The sequence below is a fragment of the Glycine soja genome, chromosome 12 (genome assembly GCF_004193775.1).
Source record: "Glycine soja cultivar W05 chromosome 12, ASM419377v2, whole genome shotgun sequence".
In the NCBI taxonomy this organism is placed as follows: Eukaryota; Viridiplantae; Streptophyta; class Magnoliopsida; order Fabales; family Fabaceae; genus Glycine; species Glycine soja.
The window spans coordinates 29,983,933-30,004,327 of NC_041013.1; the positions used below are offsets into that span (position 1 = coordinate 29,983,933).

At 36.1% G+C, this 20,395-nt stretch overlaps 1 protein-coding gene and 1 pseudogene across 1 annotated transcript; one reads left to right on the top strand and one right to left on the bottom strand.

The window, feature by feature from the left end:
* Positions 1–1,528: 1,528 nt before the first annotated feature.
* Positions 1,529–15,096, top strand: LOC114378916 (annotated as a pseudogene).
* A 2,301-nt stretch (positions 15,097–17,397) lies between these two features.
* Positions 17,398–20,218, bottom strand: LOC114380135 (transcription factor TCP3-like). The gene is made up of 2 exons (XM_028339074.1): positions 17,910–20,218; positions 17,398–17,814 (listed from the first exon to the last, which is right to left on the bottom strand). The coding sequence occupies exon 1, from the start codon at positions 19,143–19,145 to the stop codon at positions 17,952–17,954; it is 1,194 nt and encodes a 397-aa protein (XP_028194875.1). The 5' UTR covers positions 19,146–20,218; the 3' UTR covers positions 17,398–17,814; positions 17,910–17,951.
* Positions 20,219–20,395: the final 177 nt, after the last annotated feature.

Below are 20,395 nucleotides of genomic sequence, written 5' to 3' on the forward strand. Positions count from 1 at the left end.
TCCATTCTAAAGTAAATCCTTTTCATGAAGCAAAAAAGATATGGCATTCTAAAGTAAAACAAATTCATCATACTTAAAACATCTTCACAACACAACGCATTCTGAAGTAGATTGCTTCATTGATCAAGGTGAAAGAATAGTTGTTGGTGTGTTAATGTTTTTTCCAAGGTTAGACTGCATAATGGCTTTAGTCTTCCATTTTGATTTACACATCAGATCTTCTCATGGACAAATTCAGCTTTCAACATGGTTCCATCTGGAAATGCTTTATCATCAATCTTCTTATGAGCCCTTAATATGTGTGGCTTCATATGGAAGAAGTGATATCTTTAATTTCTATCTTCTAATGAGTCAGCTTCCTTCAGTGACTGCATATGGAAGACAAGATGTTTTCCTTGAGGTGCAGGCTTGAACCTTTCTAAAATCCATTCTAAAGTTTCATTCTCAGAGTCATGTTCTTCATCATTCTGATGTAGACTCTGGTGCAACTTTATTTTGATGTTGGATGCTCTCTTTGTAGCCTTTGATATGTCCTTTATGTAAGGCCTTGTTGTCTTGTACTTTGCCAAGTTCAAGTACTCAAAGGGAAGCTCTCTTCATCATGCAAATAGGCTTCAAAAGATCTTTTGAGGCTTTTACCCTTGACAATAGTTCTGAGACAACCTTTTTGAACTTTGTTCTTGGCACCTCAGAATGCATGCACATATTTGCTTGTTAAGGATGTTTAACACTAAAACACTTAAGTAGAATGTTAGTCATTGCACCATCCTTACAATTTACATTGCTAATGGTTTGTCATAATTAAAAGCAGGTATACAAATTCAACAATTTTTACTTCAACTTTGTTTGTCTGCATCTGCTATCAGATAGATGTTAGTTTGATCCTCATCTGAGTTGTTGCTTTCCTCATTGTATGAGTCATCCCAGGTGACCATCAAACTTTTCTTTTTCATGTCACTAGAACATTGCTTTTTCTTTGGCTGGGGACATTTAGCTTTCATATGTCTAGGCTTTCTACATTCGAAACAAATGATCTCATTGTTTTCCTCCTTATACTTCTTGAATATGGCTTATTTTCTTCTAGAGGTGTGCTGAAACTTTCCTTTCTTTTTCAGCATTTTCTTGAACTTTCTAGACATGAGAGCCATTTCATCATTTGTGGACCCTCCAGAGTTGTTGTCTGAAGCATTAGACTCGACCATTTGCACTTTAAAGCTTTAGATGAGTTGTTCTTTTCTTCTCTTCTCTTATGAAGCCGGTCTCTCCAGACTTGAGGGCAATGAAATCTTTCTTTGAGATCTCTGTTCTAGAGATGGACTTCATGAACTCAAAGGATGCCTAATAGCTCATCCCATGCAAGAGTCTTGAGGTTTCTATCATCTTAGATGGTTGTTGTCTTTGGTTCCCACACCTTAGGAAAGCTATCCAGTATCTTTAAGTTTATCTAGGCTTTGGTGAAGGTATGTCCCAAAGCTTTAAGCCCATTCAGAAGCACTTTGCTATGAACTCTTTCTATGGTTTGTCTTAAATGTTCTACGTGTCATCTAATTGTCCACCTTTCATCTCCAAGTAACCACTTGTTTGATAGTGTCTGCTTTTGCTTCTCTGCCTGGTATGTTTCCTTTACCATTTTGCATCTTTCTATTCGGTTGTGGTTATTGTAGATTGGCATTGTTTGGTAATGTTCTGATTAAGAAAGATAAAAAACATGGATGCTCATTGAATTTGGGTGCTACATATGTTGTACACTTTAATGGGTAAATTTATTTTTTAAGTTTAGATTTTAATAATTTCATAATTTGTTTTACATGTGCATGTATATTATTATAATCACAATCATTGGTAAGAGTTATTGTTCCCCACTTTATTAAGGCATTCCTATACTATACCATCTGAGTCACGTCAATTAGTTTGATACAGAGTATAGTTTACCTATTTCTATAACAATACGAGAAATTATCATATTCTTCAAGGTAATGTTACTAGCCCGTGTATTTTACTGACAATTGATGGAATAAATCAATTAAAGCCTCGTTATGAATGAAATTCAGCAATCAATTGATAGAATGTTCTTTGCAGGTAAATAAATTACAAGTCCAAAGAAATGGTTTAAGAAGATTATTAGATTGAAGAAACTGAAGGAAGATAAATCGAAAATAGCAAAGGTTGTCTCTTCACAATCTTTGCAATTCAAGTTTAAATAATAAATATATATATGACGATAATTTGGAAAGAATTTCTACTTCTTGTCTATGATATTGAATAAGGGTTTCTTCACTGAGGAGGATCTGAGTCTTTGTGAAATCTAATTAAAATAGTTCTTCATTAAATTCAATACTTTTGCCATTATTTGACACATCCATTGCTTTTGCTACACTTTTGAGTAGGTGCAATCTACCCCTGAAAAATCAAATGAGTCCTCCGAGGAGAAACAAGTGGCCTCAGATATCTTAAGAAGGGGGGTTGAATTAAGATATCACAATCTTTTCTTAATCAAAATTTTATTTTGATTCTATCCAACCAACCCAAGATTCCTTTTAAAAATGAACTCCTAAATAGTAATGCAAATTAATCTTACTAAATAGAAATAATAAGCAATAAACAATAAAGGAGTTTAAGGGAAGAGAAAATGCAAACTCAGATTTATACTGGTTCAGCCACACCCTTGTGCCTACGTCCAGTCCCCAAGCAACCCGCTTGAGAGTTCCACTATCTTGCAAAATCCCTTTACAAGTTCTGAACCACACAAGGACAACCCTTCCTTTGTGTTCAAATTTCTTTACAACAAGAGACCCTTGGTCTCTTAATCCCTTTTGAGAAATAGAATGAAGAGAAGAAGAAATCTCTCTTGAAAGAGATAAATTGTACAATTGAGCACTCAATTTATTCCTTATTGAATTGCAAGTGTATTGGCCAAGGAATTCTTAAGAGGATAAAATGATTTTGCTTTTTGAGAGGATAAGACTTTTTGTTCTGAAAAACTCTTAGCAAATTCGTGTTCCAAGTCACATATAAATAGACCTTTGATGACCATGTAAAAACCATTTGAAAAGTTATAACCCTTGGAAATAATTTTCTGAAAATCTCCTTTGGTAATCGATTACAAGACTTGTGTAATCGATTACAGGCTTTAAAATTTGAATCAAAACGTTCAGTAATTGCTGGTAATCGATTACCATCCATGTGTAATCGATTACACAGTGTAAAATTTGAATTCAAATTTCTAATAGCTATTATAAGTCATTTTGGCCACTGGTAATTGATTACATCCTCTGGTAATCGATTATCAGAGAGTAAATCTCTTGAAAAAGACATTTTTGCTTAAATTTCTTGGTCAAACCTTTTGCAGTTTCAATTTGGAGTTCCCTTCCTAAAACCCTAGAGATCCTCTTGATGCTTGTATCTTGTATTCTTGGATTTTTTGTCTTGAATTAAACTTGAGAAGTGCATTTTCATAAGGCGTCAAAACATCACGATCATATGGCATCATCAAAACATCACAGGCAAAGTCTTTGCTTCTACAACAAGAAGACACTCTTGAAGAGACAATTAGCATTCCGAGTGAAGGTTTGGTGGTAGAAAGGACAGTTCCCACGATGTTGATAGAAGATATTGCTGCTACTCGGATTCAAAATGCTTTTGGAACATTTTTGGTATATTTTTATTTTATTTTATCAGTAAATGTTAATTATTAGTTTTTGTTACCATGTTATCGGAGTGTGGGGGGATTTAAACCCACAGTTTCTCCCACCTTCCCAATCACCAAGTCAAACCTAATAACTCTGCATTTCTGGTACATTTTATCGCCCTCCTTTCTTCCTTCACTACTAAATCAACCTTATATCTTCTGCATTTTTTGCCACATTTGTCATATTTTTCATTTTAGCTTATGAATGTGATCGTGTATATAGTGTTGCATTAATAAGGAGTAAATAGATAGAGGTTTTGTTAAGGAAAGCAAGTAACTAAAGGCAAAAGTCTTAACCCTCTCACACATTTTGCTCCCATTAAATCATTATTTCTATTACATAGAACTATCATCTGAATTTGCATGTAATCAGATATATATGGCTGCTAAACTCATAATTAATCATTCTTATATTGAAATTTATCAAAAATCAATGACATTGAATTCATTGTCAGACAGTTCTATAGTCCTTTGTTTTTGGTAAGAGGTTTCTATTCTTTTTATTGGTAATCATTTTGGAACAATGTGTATAGCAAACATGGTCATAGTGACTATTGAAATGAATCAAATCTGCACAGTACTGTTCTAACCCTGTTCCATTTTTTTTCTTTACAATGATGATGAAAACAACAATCAATAAATCAGCGAATGGCACCATCTTATGAGAACATTTTTTATGTTCTCCAATCTGATTTTTAAATTCATGTATTCTTATTTGAGCCTTTTGCCTAAATCTTATTAAGCTCTCTTATTTGTCTAAGCAGGCAAGAAGAACATTGCACCATCTAAGAGGAGCAGTGAAATTTGAGGCTTTGATTCAAGATCACATGGCCAGAGAACAAACAGTAACTGCACTAAACTACATACATACTTAGAGCAGAATACAGGATCAGATTAAAGCTCGCAGACTCTATATGATAGCAGAAGCCATGATTAAGCAAAAGAAATTGGAAAAACAATTAAAACTTGAGGCTAAGATTCATGAGCTTCAGGTATTATTATTACTGCCATCTTCCTGATGTGGCTTGTTTTCAACTTTTGTTAATTATTAAAGTGCTAAATAACCATTGTTCAAATCACGTCATTCTCAGTATCAAGGATGTAGAAGCAAAGCTTCATGGTGAATCAAGAGTGATTCAAAGATGTTTTGATGATAACAAAGATGATGATAAAGGTGATGACAAAAAGCTCAAACGTCAATCAAAGAATGAGTTCAAGATATTCAAGATAGAATCAAGAACACTTCAAGATTCAAAAGGAAAGTTGATTTCAAGAATAAAGAATCAAGATTCAAGAGATCAAGATTTCAAGAATCAAGATTCAAGAGATTAACATTCAAGACTCAAGATTCAAGAATCAAGAGAAGGCTTAAGCAAGATAAGTATGAAAAGGTTTTTCTCAAAAATTGAGTAGCACATGGATTTTTCTCAAAAACATGTTTACCAAAGAGTTTTTACTCTCTGGTAATCGATTACCAGATTGTTGTAATCGATTACCAGTAGCAAAATGGATTTGAAAAAGTTTTCAAACTGAATTTACAACATTCCAATTAATTTCAAAAAGTTGTAATTGATTACAATGTTTTGGTAATCGATTACCAGTGCCTTTGAACGTTGAAATTCAAATTCAAATATGAAGAGTCACATCCTTTCACATAAAAGCTTTGTGTAATCGATTACACTGATTTGGTAATCGATTACCAGTGATTGTTTCTGAATAAATCAAAAGATGTAACTCTTCAAATGGTTTTTGGACTTTTTCAAATTGGTTTTAAGTTTTTCTAAAAGTTATAACTCTTCTAAATGGTCCTCTTGGCCAGACATGAAGAGTCTATAAAAGCAAGGCTTTGATTTGCTTTTGAATACACTTTTCCAATCAATCTTATGCAATCCTTTACAAGCCTTGAATCTCTTTGAACTTCTTCTTCTTCTTCTTCTTTGTGCCAAAAGCTTTCCAAAGTTTTCTACTTTTCTAAACCTTGAAAACTTGCGCTATTCATTCTTTTCATCTCTTCTCCCTTTGCCAAAAAGAATTCACCAAGGACTAACCGCCTGAATTCTTTTTGTGTCTCTCTTCTCCCTTTTCCAAAAGAACGAAGGACTAACCGTCTGAATTCTTTTGTGTCTCCCTTCTACCTTGTCAAAGAATTCAAAACGACACAGTCTGAGAATTCTTTTGATTCATTCCTTTCCCTTATACAAAAGTGTTCAAAGGACTAACCGCCTGAGAATTCTTTTGTATCCCTATTCACAAAGTATCAAAGGTTTAACCGCCTGAGATCTTTGTCTTAACACATTGGAGGGTACATCCTGATGCAATCCTACCCCGCAAGGGCATTGGATATAAGTCTCCTAGTAGATTGGGCAAGAGATCCAAGGGAAGGCCCTAGGGTTCTCATGAGCCTTAGGGTAGATTTTGAGCCCATGGGCTAAGTATGAGCCCGCTTATCTTTGTAAATATTAGAATAGGTTTTTTCCTTCGTTTAGGCCTTGTATTTTGGCTATTCTAGTATTATAGGGTTTTAGCCTTGTATTTCGAGGCATTTTGAGTAGTCTTTGTAGTAGGGACCTTTTTTTTGTATTTTCATGTATTTTGTCATGGGGGTGAGCTTAGCTATTATAGGGGGTGTGTAGCTAAGTTCTAGCTTCTCATCTCAAGGAGGTGAGCTTAGCTATTAGAGAGGTGTGTGTAGCTAAGCTCTAGCTTCTTTAGGAATCTTTTCAAGGAAGCTTCTCAAGGAGGTGAGCTTAGTTATTAGAGGGGTGTGTGTAGCTAAGCTCTAGCTTCTCAAGGAAGTTTTCTCAAAGAAGCTTCTCAAGGAAGTTTTCTTAAGAAAGCTTCTCAAGGAAGCTACCTAGTCTATAAATAGAAACATGTGTAACACTTGTTGGAACTTTGATGAATGAGAGTCTTGTGAGACCCAACTCAAAGTTCAACTTCTCTCCCTATTTTATTCCTTCAATTTCATGCTCCCCCCTCTCTCTTTCTCTCCCTCTTTCTTTTCCTCCATTAAAGCATCCTTCCAAGCTTCTTATCCAAGGCTCATCTTGGTGGTGAAGCTCCTTCTTCCATGGCTTATTCCCTAGTGGATGGCGCCTCCTCTCACCTCTTCTCCTTTGTCTTCCGCTGCATCTCCATGGTGGAAAATCACCATTAAAGGACCTCATTGAAGCTCAAAGATCCAGCCTCCATAGAATCTCTACAAGCAAGTTTCCATCAAGTGGTAATCAGAGCATAAGAGCTTCAAGTAGGTGCTCCTTAAACGTCCATTAATTTTTTTGCTTTACCTTCTCTTCCATTGTTGTTTCTTCATTTTTCTCCATGTATCTCCTCACATGTCTTGTGCTAAATGGTTTTAACATGATTCTTTAGAGTTTCCACCAATTAAACTTGCTATAAAAGCTAGATTTGATTTTCTATGGTTCAAATTTCTTGTTCTTGTTCTTGAACCATGAATTGTGATGAGTTTAAGTTCCTTTGAGTTTTGTCATGTTATTTTTTGTGGCTGAAACTTAAACCATAAAATTCTTACAAAAATATTAAAGTAGAAGAAAACCTCAAAAATCTAGAGTGGCTTGTTCACCTATCGTAGTTTTGTCATAGAAGTCATGTCTAGTCATGAAACTTGTCACATAAGATTTCTTATGTTGTGCTGAATTTTATTTTCCTTTTTCTTTGTCTAACTCATTTGTTCATGAGTGTATGAAATTCTTTTAGCCTATTATTTGATTTGAGTCAAATATTTCATGTTAATTAGTCCTTAACATGTTTACGCAAAATTCTTAGAGTCTTTGATTGTGAACCTTTTCTTGAACTTTTAGGTTTCCTTGTGATTGTGTCTATTGTGAATTTGAGTTTTGGTGATTTAATTGTTGGCTGAAATGTTGATCCTAAGTGAATATTGAACTCCTAAAACTGTGGTAAACAATCCTAGTGAGTTCAACATACATAGGAAGGTTGAAAGTAAGCCCAAGGCAATCAATATACCATGCTTAAAAAACAAAATCGCTGGTGCTGGCAGCTTGGACATACAAACTTGTAAAAATTACTGAGAATTGGTTACTTCGAATTTTGAGCTGAAATTTTTACTGAATTTTCTAGATATCTGGAAAAAAGTTAGAAAAAAAATAAAAAAGTGATTTGGATAAAAAGAAAAAATACGAAAAATCACACAAGTTGGCAGGAAAATCAGTATCCAGGAAAAAAAATGAAAGGGAAGTGTGCTTGTTGTTTTAGCTCAAAATTTATTCTATAATTGGTGCCTATGTTATACCAATCTTAGTTCCGAAATTTCAATTGAAAATTACTGTGAAAAAAAGTGCCAAAGCTAGAGATTTGTTGAGTCTTTTTTTTTAGTTTTTTTACTCTACTCTAGAGCCATTCTAAGTTTCTCTTTGAGTCCTAGCTTGCTTCTATGTCCTTTTCATTGCTTTAATTGTTGAGTAATCCTTGAAAAATTGTCTTCTTAAAACTCAATTGGTTTAGCTTTCATTTCATTTTATTTTTTTGTCTTTGGTTATTTCTTGTCTCTTTGTTTCCTTGTTTGTGGGTTGCCATATAGGGAATTGGAAGGAGGATTGGTACCATCCCTTGAAGAATTTGAGTCAAGAAAAAAGGGGCCAACCACCTTAAGAGCTATTGGACTAAGAAGCACTCCAAATTGAGTGAATCACCGAAGAGAGAAAAACCACCAAAATTGAGGACCGTTTTGTAATTTTGTAATTTGCAATTTACTTACCTTCATTGCTTTCAAGTTTTGAAACAAAAAGGCCTTTCATTGGAAGTGTGCTGGGAGCCTCCAATAGGTTACCAAACTTCCATTTGTGTGTAATAATTTTAGGCAATTTTTCCTTAGGATAGTGAGTTTTTTGTTGGGAACCTTGAATGTGGTCATCCAAACACTCTTTGGATTCACCTAGTTTACTTTTCTTGCTTACTTTCATAGCTTATTTCCTTTACCTTCCATTGTCAAACCACCTAGATAGCTTGCATTTTACCAATTAGTTTTTTCCCTTATCTTTCACACCTCTTTTAGTGTTTATTTTGGCTAGTTTCAACCATAGTTTCTTATACCTTTTGTTTTCAAACCTCCAACAAGAAAGAACCACAACTTAGGAACCAACATGAGTCATCATTCATCTAGTGTTAATGGCGAGGGTACTAGTCATAAAGACCCTTTATCTTGAATCTTAGATGAGTTGAGTTCCCTCAAGTTATGGAAAGAAAAACAAGAGAGAAAATAAAAAGGAAAAAAAAAGAGTGGAAGAAATAAGTTAAGATGAAAGAAAGAAAATAAGAGAGGAAGAAAGAAGAAAAATAATGAAAGAAATGAAAAGAGAAAAACATGCCTCCTATAGTAGTCATAACTCTTGCAAGAGCCTAAGTGAAGAACTTCGTGACTATTATGAAGGAAGGCATAGGTCACATCTTAGACCTCACTCCCATAGAAGAGAAAATGAAAGAAAGCCTCAAGAGGCTAACATTAACCTCTCATACTTCCATGGGAAGGACAATGTAGAGGCTAACTTAGATTGGGAAATAAGGGTAGAGCAACAACTTAAAAAGAAGTCTACTTCAAAATCTTATGGCTCTCACTCTTATCCAAAGAAAGACCAAGGTCAAGGAATCTTAGGGGTGACACCTTCTAAGCCCAAAGATGATAAGGGGAAGGCAATAGAAAAGCAAGCCCCTAAGGCTAGTATGCAAGAGAAAACTAGCTCTATAAAGTGCTTTAAATGTCTTGGAAGAGGACACATTACTTCTCAATGCCCCACCACAAAAATCATGATTAAGAGGGGCCAAGACATTTATAGTAGCCAAGATGAGGCTACTACTTCACCTTCCTCTAGTGAAAGTGAAGAAGCAAAAGGGGAAGAATCTAGTGAAGAAATCTACCCCCAAGAAGATGGACAACCATTAGTGGTTAAAGAGTAGTGTAAGGAGGTAAGTGTCTCCTCCAAGAGGTTAGCTAAGAAGGAAACTCATTTTACAATAAAGAAAAACATTAAAGAAACTTTCCCTCTTAGACAACCTCCACATTTTCTCTTTTGTAAAAAGACACTTGCTAGCATTGCCACACCTCTTGGGCTTGAGTTTATTCCTCAAGTAAATAAGAGCTTAAATCCTTGTGCTTTTTTGGTGCCTAAAATAGGTATTATTAGGCACCAAGTCCCTAAAATAGGTGGTATGATGAATGTTTTGAGTGGTGCAACCCTCTTTTGTAAAATCACTTGTACACCTAACATCTTCATGGTGTTTGTACATAAGGACCCATTAGGTAGGTTTTTTCTTATTTTTAGTTTCAATACAAACTTAGGTACTCATATGGGACACCTTAGGTTTGTCATAATTTTTGGTAGGAATAATCAATATGAAAATACAGAAAAAGGTATGTTTTATTGCGTTACTTTTCTTAATTTTTCAAATAGTGATCAAGGGGTTCCCATGAACCCTAAGAGAATAAAGGTCATTCCTGAGTGGCCCACTCCACCAAGTATAATAAAAATTTGGGGCTTCCATGACTTAACTAACTTTTACAAAAGGTTTGTCCCATATTTTTCTATACTTGTAGCACCACTCATTGAGTTGGTGAGAAACCATGTTCCTTCATGGGAAGATGCCCAGGAAATGGGTTTTCAGACCGTACCTTACTTCAACATACCAAACACCACTAATACATATGTTTTTGTTCTTTTTACAGGTGTTGAGAGAAGGAGCCCAGAGTATGAAGAACCTCGGGATTTGAGGTCAAATCCTTTCCAAGGTGGAAGGAATGATGCAATCCTACCCCGCAAGGGCATTGGATAGAAGACTCCAAGTAGATTGGGCCAGAGATCCAAGGGAAGGCCCTAGGGTTCTCATGAGCCTTAGGGTAGATTTTGAGTCCATGGGCTAAGTATGAGCCCGCTTATCTTTGTAAATATTAGAATAGGTTTTTTCCTTCGTTCAGGCCTTGTATTTTGGCCATTCTAGTAGTATAGGGTTTTAGCCTTGTATTTCGAGGCATTTTGAGTAGTCTTTGTAGTAAGGACTTTTTTTTTGTATTTTCATGTATTTTGTCATGGGGGTGAGCTTAGCTATTATAGGGGGTGTGTAGCTAAGTTCTAGCTTCTCATCTTAAGGAGGTGAGCTTAGCTATTAGAGAGGTGTGTGTAGCTAAGCTCTAGCTTCTTTAGGAATCTTTTCAAGGAAGCTTCTCAAGGAGGTGAGCTTAGTTATTAGAGGGGTGCGTGTAGTTAAGCTCTAGCTTCTCAAGGAAGTTTTCTCAAAGAAGCTTCTCAAGGAAGTTTTCTCAAGAAAGCTTCTCAAGGAAGCTACCTAGTCTATAAATAGAAACATGTGTAACACTTGTTGGAACTTTGATGAATAAGAGTCTTGTGAGACACAACTCAAAGTTCAACTTCTCTCCCTCTTTTATTCCTTCAATTTCGTGCTTCCCCCCTCTCTCTTTCTCTCCCTCTTTCTTTTCCTCCATTGAAGCATCCTTCCAAGCTTCTTATCCAAGGCTCATCTTGGTGGTGAAGCTCCTTCTTCCATGGCTTATTCCCTAGTGGATGGTGCCTCCTCTCACCTCTTCTCCTTTGTCTTCCGCTGCATCTCCATGGTGGAAAATCACCATTAAAGGACCTCATTGAAGCTCAAAGATCCAGCCTCCATAGAAGCTCTACAAGAAAGTTTCCATCACATCCTTTGTGGTACAAGTAGAGGGTACATCTACTTGGGATTGACTGAGAACAAGAAAGGGTACATCCCTTGTGGATCTTTGCTTGTGAAAGGATTTTTACAAGGTTGAAAAGAAATCTCAAGGACCGCAGGTCACTTGGGGACTGGATGAAGGCACGGGTTGTTTCCGAACCAGTATAAAAACTCTTGTGTGTTTGTCTCCTTCTTCCCTACTCTTTTACTTTCCGCTGTGCATTTTAATTTCTGCTTTTACTTTTGGTTAAGTTTCTCTTAACAACATAAGTAAAAGCCTTAGAAGAGTAAATTTTTAATTAGTAAAGGTTTAGGAATAATTAATTCAACTTCCCCTTCTTAATTATTCTGAGGCCACTTGATCCAACAAAGGAAAACATGTATTGTTGGTAAATGTACATGTCAGGTGGAATGGAGTGGAGGTTCTGAAACAATGGAAGAGATACTTTGCAGGTTACATCAGCGAGAAGAAGAGGCAGCAGTTAAATGAGAGCGAGCTATGGCATATGCCTACTCTCATCAGGTACAAAACTTGAACTTTTGATTTCTCTATTCTAAAAGTAGCAAACCAAGATTGTCTCTAGTCTTGATTTAATTACAAAATTTAATACAGTTCTGGAGAGGCTTTTAGTACTATTTTCTCAATCACACTTAGAGTTTTACCTAGATAATTTATCCGTTTAATAAGTATGCATTGTTAACTTAAAAGATTTTACATTATCAACCAATCATATATCATTTTTAGTATGACATTTAAGGAAATATTATAAAAGCAAATAAACAATACATGATGAATTGTGATTGGATGACAATGTAAAAGATCTTTGCAATTTCAATAATGTATTATTTAGGTTGTGTTTGGAAACGCGTTGAATGGGAAATTTTGCATTCCAATGCAAAAACATCAAACGAACCTGGCTTTTTCTTTTCAATTGTGTTACCTTTAACCTGTATACAAACACACAGTTATTCAATCTATATTAACTTTTAGGCAAATGCTAACTTAAGGGCACTGGTTAAGGAAGTAAAAGAGGAAAGTATTTTATTAGGCGGCAGAAAAAGACACTCCGATATGATAAGTTTAAATGCGCTCCCACATGATTTCCAATATAAACTTTTCTCTTTTAATTTCTTAATTAGTAGCCATAGAACACTGATTAGTAAGATCATAACTTTTAATATAAACATTTATTACACAAATTACACATGTAAAACTTTAATTCTAATAGAAAATAATTACAAATGCATCAAAGAAACAACATTTATGTTTTTTTTATTCTAGATTTAAACTTAAGTATTTTGTAAATTTAGTCTACCTTAAATTTGCATTAAATACACCTTTATTTTCTTATTTTACACATATGCCTAAAACTTAGCCCACTTTCTTTTATGTTTCTTCTTTCTCTTTACCCTAGGTCAAACCCTTTTTTTCTATTTTCATTTTTCAAAAGTCAAACTTTGACATCACTCATGTGAACTGACAAATCATATTTCAGTGGAGGCCCAATTATTTTTCAACAATACTTGGGCTAGGCTACATACAACTTGGGCAAGGGAACTGCTTGGGGCACCCAACATTTTTGCTGGTACACCCAATAGTTTTTCAAAATGCTGAAAATACCCTTATTCAATTCTGCAACACCTTTTTTCGTAAAACTGCACTTCCTTAGTGTCACTTGCTTTTGTTAGCGTCCTTTTGTGAGCATTTGTTGTCGTCGATAGTGTACGTGCATTGTTTATTGATACAGTGAAGTTCGGTGGTTTTTCGTCGCCGGAGAAGAAGAGGTGCGTATTTGTTTTTTCAAAACATACGAATTACAGTATGTTTTGATTTTTTTTTAAATTATAATTTATTTAGAATTTTTTATACATTTAATTTATTTACAAAATTTGATAATTAAAAAATTGATATTTAACTTAATGTTGTATTTAGATGTTTATTACAGTAATTAATAGTTAAAAAAATTGATATTTAATTGTATTTGGATGTTTATTACAATGATCGAAAATTAAACAAATATTCTATTTAATTGAATGATATATTTAGATGTTTATTAGAGCAATTGATGATTAAACAAATTTGGTATTTAATTGAATGATGTATTTAGATATTTATTAGTGATTGAAAATTAGACAAATATGATATTTAATTGAATGATGTATTTAAATGTTTATTACAACAAATGATAATTAAACAAAATTGATATTTAATTGAATGAAGTATTTATTAGAATTTATATGATATTTATTAGTCATTTGTTTAATTATAATATTAATTTTTTATTTTTTATAATTGAACATATTAATAATATGTAGTGAAAATGTATTCTGTGACTATATGATCTACAATACATTTTTTTTTTTAATTTTGTATAGAGCTATATTTGTGCCGATAAAAAATGAGGTGGTTGTATAATTTTTTAGTCATTTTTTGTTTCATTGAATTTGTTAAATATTTTATTAAGATGGACGAAGAACAGTGGAGGTATGATACTATAAAGTCTAAAGAAGTTGATATGAATGTTGAAAATGAGAAAGATGCTGACGTGAAAGTAGAACATGTTGATTGCTCTGATGCCTTTAATACTTCTCTGGTATTTGTCTAATTTGTTCTTGGTACAGTAATTCTATTACATAAATGTTCATTGATCTCAGACCTTCTTTAAATTGTGTAACATGTTTTTTTTACGAGATCATTGTCTTTTACCACCATTGGCGTTGTTGTGAAATACACATTGTCATTATCAGGCAAAGTAATGGTCCACCCCATACATAGGTAGAATGCAGTGTTACACAAATTTGTTAAGGCTGAAAACTGAATTTGTTGATTTAGGTGAAGAATGAACATAAAATATGTTATTTCCACTGACATTTCGATAAATAATTATTTTGTTGACATTTTGTTATGTTATGCATGTTATTTCCACTAATTGTGTTGCTTTGATAAGATAACTTAAAAAAGTTAGGACATAAATAAGTACTTTGAAAATAACAAACATACATTGGTAATTTGTTAAGGACAAATTAAGTTATTCCTCAAATCAACATTAACGGCTAATTAACGATAAATAGATAACAAAAAATTGTATAAAATAATTAACCACGTGTCCGTAAGTAACATACCAAATTTATAAATTAACCAAATGTCAATGTCAATAAATAAATGTATCAAATAAAAAAAATTATCCACAAAATTAAAAATAACATATATAAGGCAAAAAAAAGGAGTCACTTGCTTTTATTTATAGAGAAAAGGTGAATAGGGAGAATAGGGAACGAAGAAGAAGCAAGGAAGAAAAAGCAACAACAAGGAGAGGAGAAACGTAAACGGCAATGAACAACGACTCGTACGGAAGAGTCACTTGTTTTTATTTATAGAGAAAAGGTGAAGGGCATTTTAACCCTTTTACCTTAGATGCTGGGTGTCCCAGCAAAAATGCTGGTGGCCAAAGCAACATCTCTAGGCAAAGAGAGCTGGGGTTGGAGATGTGGGTAGCAGCCCGTCCTTGGGAAATCTGGGTTCGTTTTCAGGGCCCAATGACAAGGAAAACCAATGGCCAGCCATACATAGAAGCAAAGTAGATAAAAAAGATCACATTGATAATATTAATAGCAAAGTGCCGTTGTCTAAGCCTGAGTTGTCAAACCGAAAGGAAACTCAAGGGAAAGAAAACATCATTACAGAGCTGTCTACGAACACTCTGGCCAAATAAACCACGCTGTCACCTGTGTCATCTGTGGTGATTAATCAATTACTTGACGTGTCCCTTGTATGGCACAATCTTTTTTATTCATCGTATTTCTTGTCATTCATTTCGCATTTTTTTTCAAATTTGGTCTGAAGAGATTCAGGTGTCCCTTATATATATATATATATATATATATATATATATATATATATATATATATATAATCTGGTGTGTACATCAAATGAGGAGACTTGTAATTTGTATTTTCGTGATCAGTTAGAAACATGGATGATCTTTGCATCTTACCAATCCCATAAGGAGTTTTTTGATGGTTGAAACCTGAGGATAATATACTATCCTCTCCAATTGAAGGCAAGGTTTTAAATTGTATCGCAATAGTGGATGCAGTTTTGTCGCATTTTTTTTATATCGTAGAAAATTGTGAACAAATGTTACCGATATGATCATAATTACGGTCACATCAAAAGGTGACATTGCGGTTGTGAACGCTTAAAGAAACCTTGATGTTGGCAGCCAGAATCAGTCGATGACCATTTTTTAAAAACCTTGTTTCAAGGTAACAGTGATTTCAAATGTTGGCGAAAGATAATCTTATGGTCATTATACAGTAATATACGATTCAGATCCGATGGTTTTTCTTTTTCTTAGAAGATAAAAAATACCCAATTTCAATAATTGAGTGACTATCTTCAACCCTCTTCTTCCACTATTTATTAAACCAAAATAATCAGCAAAAGTATTATCTTCCTTTCCCATGTCAGAACCCTGAGGTTTCTGATTTGGTGTAACATAATTAAGCTACTTTGGCGTTTAATTATATGAATATCATTGGACGATTTCTGGTAGTTTAATTTAAGAAATAAGGTGGTGTCATATTCATTAAATACTTGCCACTTTCCACATAGTAACCTGAGTTGTATGATGTATGACGGATTGATGACCCATTAGAATTTTGTTTTTTTGATGTAATCTTATTTATCAACCGACTATCAGCAGTACTAACTACCGAAAAATGATTGCCACAATCTCAAGAGAGGCCAAATGTTTTTTTCATCATTTTATTTTTTCATTATCCTCTTGAAGAAGAGCATTCCCAAGTGAACATTACAAAAGATCTTTATGAGGCTCTGGGATTACAAGGTAGGGGACCACAGACAGGTGTACAAGTATCACACTTTAGTGGTGGTATCCATAGTGTGAACTTATTCATAATTGAGCCTGGTTGTGCTCGTCCATCACCCTCTCCTTTTCATGGCTCCCCCAGCAGATGTTGTTTTTTACTTTTCCCACTTGTTTTTACCTATTAGGATTTATCTACCCAAATCATGAGTCATGATGGACTTCTGCCACCAAAAGATACCCCCCACCCCTCAAAACAGTTACCTCATGTTACTGTTGTAAGGCTTAAAAACAAACAAAAAAGCACCTGATATTTTTCTAGAAGGTAAGAAGATATGTTTGGTTCAAAATTACATGGTAGAAAACCATTGTACTACAAGTTTAAAGCTTTCATTTGAAACTAAACTCACCTTCTGAGTTAACTAAGTAGGTAGGTGAGTGGGTCATCAAAGATGACTTGGGGATGTTTTCTTCTGTCACTTTTTCATTCCTAATCAAGCTTTCAGTCACTATCATAGCATACTAAACTAGCTGAAGAACTACAATTATGACATGAGAAAAGAAAAGCATTAAACCATACTGAATTTAGTATATTTGCCCTTTAACCAAGCTAGGAATCAACTCTCACACAACCCATTCTTCTTTGTCAATAGTTTTCTACTGTTCATGGACAATGACTTCTCAGTCAAATGCTCCCAAAAACGAAGCAAGAAAGAGATAGGTGTAATGAAGCTGTAGATCTCTTTCCAATTGTTTTTGCAGGATGGGGAAGCTAGTGTCTAGTGATGGGTGGATGGTTGTACTAAAAAGTAGTAAAAAAGGAACAAAACAACAATCATTCTTATGCAAAGATAAGGAATCAATGAAACAGTAATGATATTCCTACAAATTTTCTCAGAACACTTTATACAACATCAGAAGAGAAGAAAAAAAGTGATAAGCAGAGTGACACAATAGAAAAATAGAAAGAAAAAATTGAGTCCAAAAAAGTGTTGTGAGAAAAATGTCTGAGAATATGATTACTTCCATTAAAAGGCTATCTTCTTTCTCTCATTTGAAACAAGACAGCAACATTCATACCAAGCCAACAAAACCAGCTGCTGCTCTCATCCAAACGATGCAAAATTCCTATGTAGGCTTATTTTGGATTACCCTGTTCCATCTGGGTCTGCACTAACTTGGAAATATACAATAACTAGAGCAAACTAGCTCTTTTATTTAATTTGCATGGTTTTCAAATCACTACAAGAAACAAGAAACTGAAGAAGTACAAAGTAGACACAATCACTTAACAAATGGAAACATAGCAATCCAATACAGATGAAACAAAAGAAACACAATACTCCTAGTTCTATTTAAATTAAACAGAAAAACGTAAGTAAAACATAAAAAGCATAACAAACCGAGGGATTGGAAAACCTGAATATCCACCTCAGATTTTCTTCATTCCCACGGCATATATAGGCCATTAAAATAAACACATCTGAAATCCAAACCCAACTCTCTTGAATTCCCATTGTAGCTTGAAAATTCATCCATCCTAATCTTCCAAATGCATGTTCTCTCCATCAATTTAAACATCTTCAATGCAACCCACAAACCCTAAAAAACAAGAATTAATGGGTAAGAAGGAGGAAAAAAAAACATAGGGGAACCCTATTGAGATTCATTTCAAGGATTGAGTCAAGAAAGAGAACCTGAGGAAGAACAAAGTTGGGGTTTTTGATGTGTTTTTCAAATCAATGGCGAGAATCAGAGGAAGCAGAGGACGGCTTGTCCGATACGCCGTCGTGTTCCTCTTCACCCTGAATTCGTGCTGGAATGCGGAAGCCGGAGAATCCACTGGAGAATCCGCTGCCTCCGGCGACGGAACCCTGGTGGATCAACTGCGAGAGGTAGTGATGATGATGGTGGTGGTGATCGACCGAAGGGTCTATCCAAGCACGAATCGAAGGGGTGTTACTGGACTGAAGGGGTCCCCTCTGAGAAAAAAACTGGCCAAACGCCGGCACCGGCGCCGGCGTGTTGAACACAAACCCACCGCCATGGCCACTGTTGCCACCAGCATAGAGCAATCGCTGTTCCTCCGAGTGATGGTTCTGGTGCTGGTGTTCTGACCACCCGGAACCGCCGTCGAAGCCGAGCGCCGCGGCGGCGGTTCCGGCAAAGAGCACCGGCTCGTGGTGACTCTGAGGCTGGTGATGAAGCATAATAGGGTCCTGAAAGGACTGTAGCGAGAGCCGTAGATCTTGCTGCCCCAAATCCGGTGGCGCCGGCGGGTAACTCTGAAACGACGTCGTAGTCGCCTCCACTGGAAAGAAAGTCTTGATTGTCTCCGCAATATTGTCAGTGTCCAAGGACGCCGGCAGAAAACCAGAACCGCTATTGTATTTGATGCTGATGCTGCTGCTGCTGATGTTGTTAGCATTTTCATTCTGCTCTACTTGTGGGTGAGAGAATTGTTCTGAATCTCTAGTAGCCGCGGCGAAAGCGGGGCTCTCGCCGCGGCAACTGAAGGCTGTCAATGAATCGTCCATCCCGAGAGATTTGTTTTCGCGGTGGACAATTTCTTGGGAAGGCGGTTGCATTGGCGTGGCGGTGGGGTTCCATGGCGGGAGCTCCGCGAGTTGGTCGATGGCTGCCTTGGCTTTCTTGATGAGCCAGTCGACCGCCTTGCTGGGACGGTCGTAGCCAAGGCGGTCCTGGACGTCGTAGAACTGGATGGCGGTGTGCGCCGCCAGGCGCACGCGGCGGTCTCGGGGGCCTTTGGCAGTGCAGACCTTGCTGTGGCGGTCCTTCCGTCCGGTGGAGCGGACAATGTGGCCGCCTTGCACCTCCACAATCTCGCCGCCGCCGCCGCCTCTCATCGCCGCTCTCGACGGTGTTGCTGCTGCTTGTTGATGGTGCTGGTGAGGGTGTTGTGGTTCTCCCATTTTTCTTGCATGTTCGGATAAAGTAAGCGAGGAAGGTGGTGGCGGCGGAAGAGGCGGGCGGCAAGACCGTTTCTTTGGTGGTTGGAGTGGGTTTAAGAGTTCCGTGTCTAAAGCTGTGTAGGATTGTTGTTCCCTTTGTTGTTGGAATTGGATATGGAATTGGTGAGGATGAGATTCTTGGTCTTCTTGGTTTGTTACATGCCTTCTTGAATTTAGAATCAGATTTTGATGATGAGGTTGTTGATGCAGAAGATGATGATGATGATAATTCCTGTTAGGATCCAGAGTCAGACCCCTGTTGTGATTTTCCTCTTCCAGCTTTTAATGAAGCTTTGCACTTATTCCTAATGGGTTGTTGATTCCTTGCACTCCCAGCTTTGCACTTCTTGTTGCTTGTGCAACTGCCACCACTCTGAAACTTGCTTCTGCCTCTTCCAAAAGTTCCTGCCATTCAATTTTCCCACTTCCATCACCACCAAAATAAAAGAGCCCTCTGCACTGAGGAAACTAAATTAAACCAAACCAACAATGTTATACCAACTCACTTTTCAGCCTAACCCATCTTTTTGCCCTCTCTCTCTATCTCTCCCTCTTTGTTTTTTTCTCTCTCTCTCCACACACACCACTTTTGTGCCTTTTTGCCAATTGAGCTCCCCTTTATACACTTTGTAATGTAATGTACTAACCAAACTGAAACTACACAATACGATTGGGTTCGTTAATACCCTCTTGGTCTCGGACAAACCACCTTAGGTAACCACCCAACTCGTGTCGTTTTGCAAAAAATTTAACAAAATCTTCATCTCTCAGGCTCAGCACAATAGGCAGATACGAGATCACAGTTATAGGGAAGAGGAATTCATTCTGGCCCTATGGGAGAGGGCTTGATGATGGCAGCGGTAAAGGGTGACAGTGTTTGGTCGGAATGGAGGTGTTAAATATCTGTGACTGCATCACTGCCCCTCTTCTGCTGCTGTTCTTATACCACACTACACTACACTACACACGACATTATACATAATACAACCAACACACCCAACATTCATTCAATCTCCAAATCTTGGATCAATCTTCCTGCCCCTATTTCAACTTTCACCAATTCACTCTTCTCTTTCTCTTTCTTAATTTGGGTCTACTTTATTTTACTATATTGTTATGTACATGTAACAAAACTTCCATATATTTACTTTGGTGTTTTTCAAATTACTTTTCAATTAGAATTAAAGTTTTACTTTTATAATATTTGTTAA

Excerpts from the sequence above, each read along its gene's own strand:
- LOC114380135 (XM_028339074.1), bottom strand. The coding sequence starts at position 19,145 with ATGGGAGAACCACAACACCCTCACCAGCACCATCAACAAGCAGCAGCA.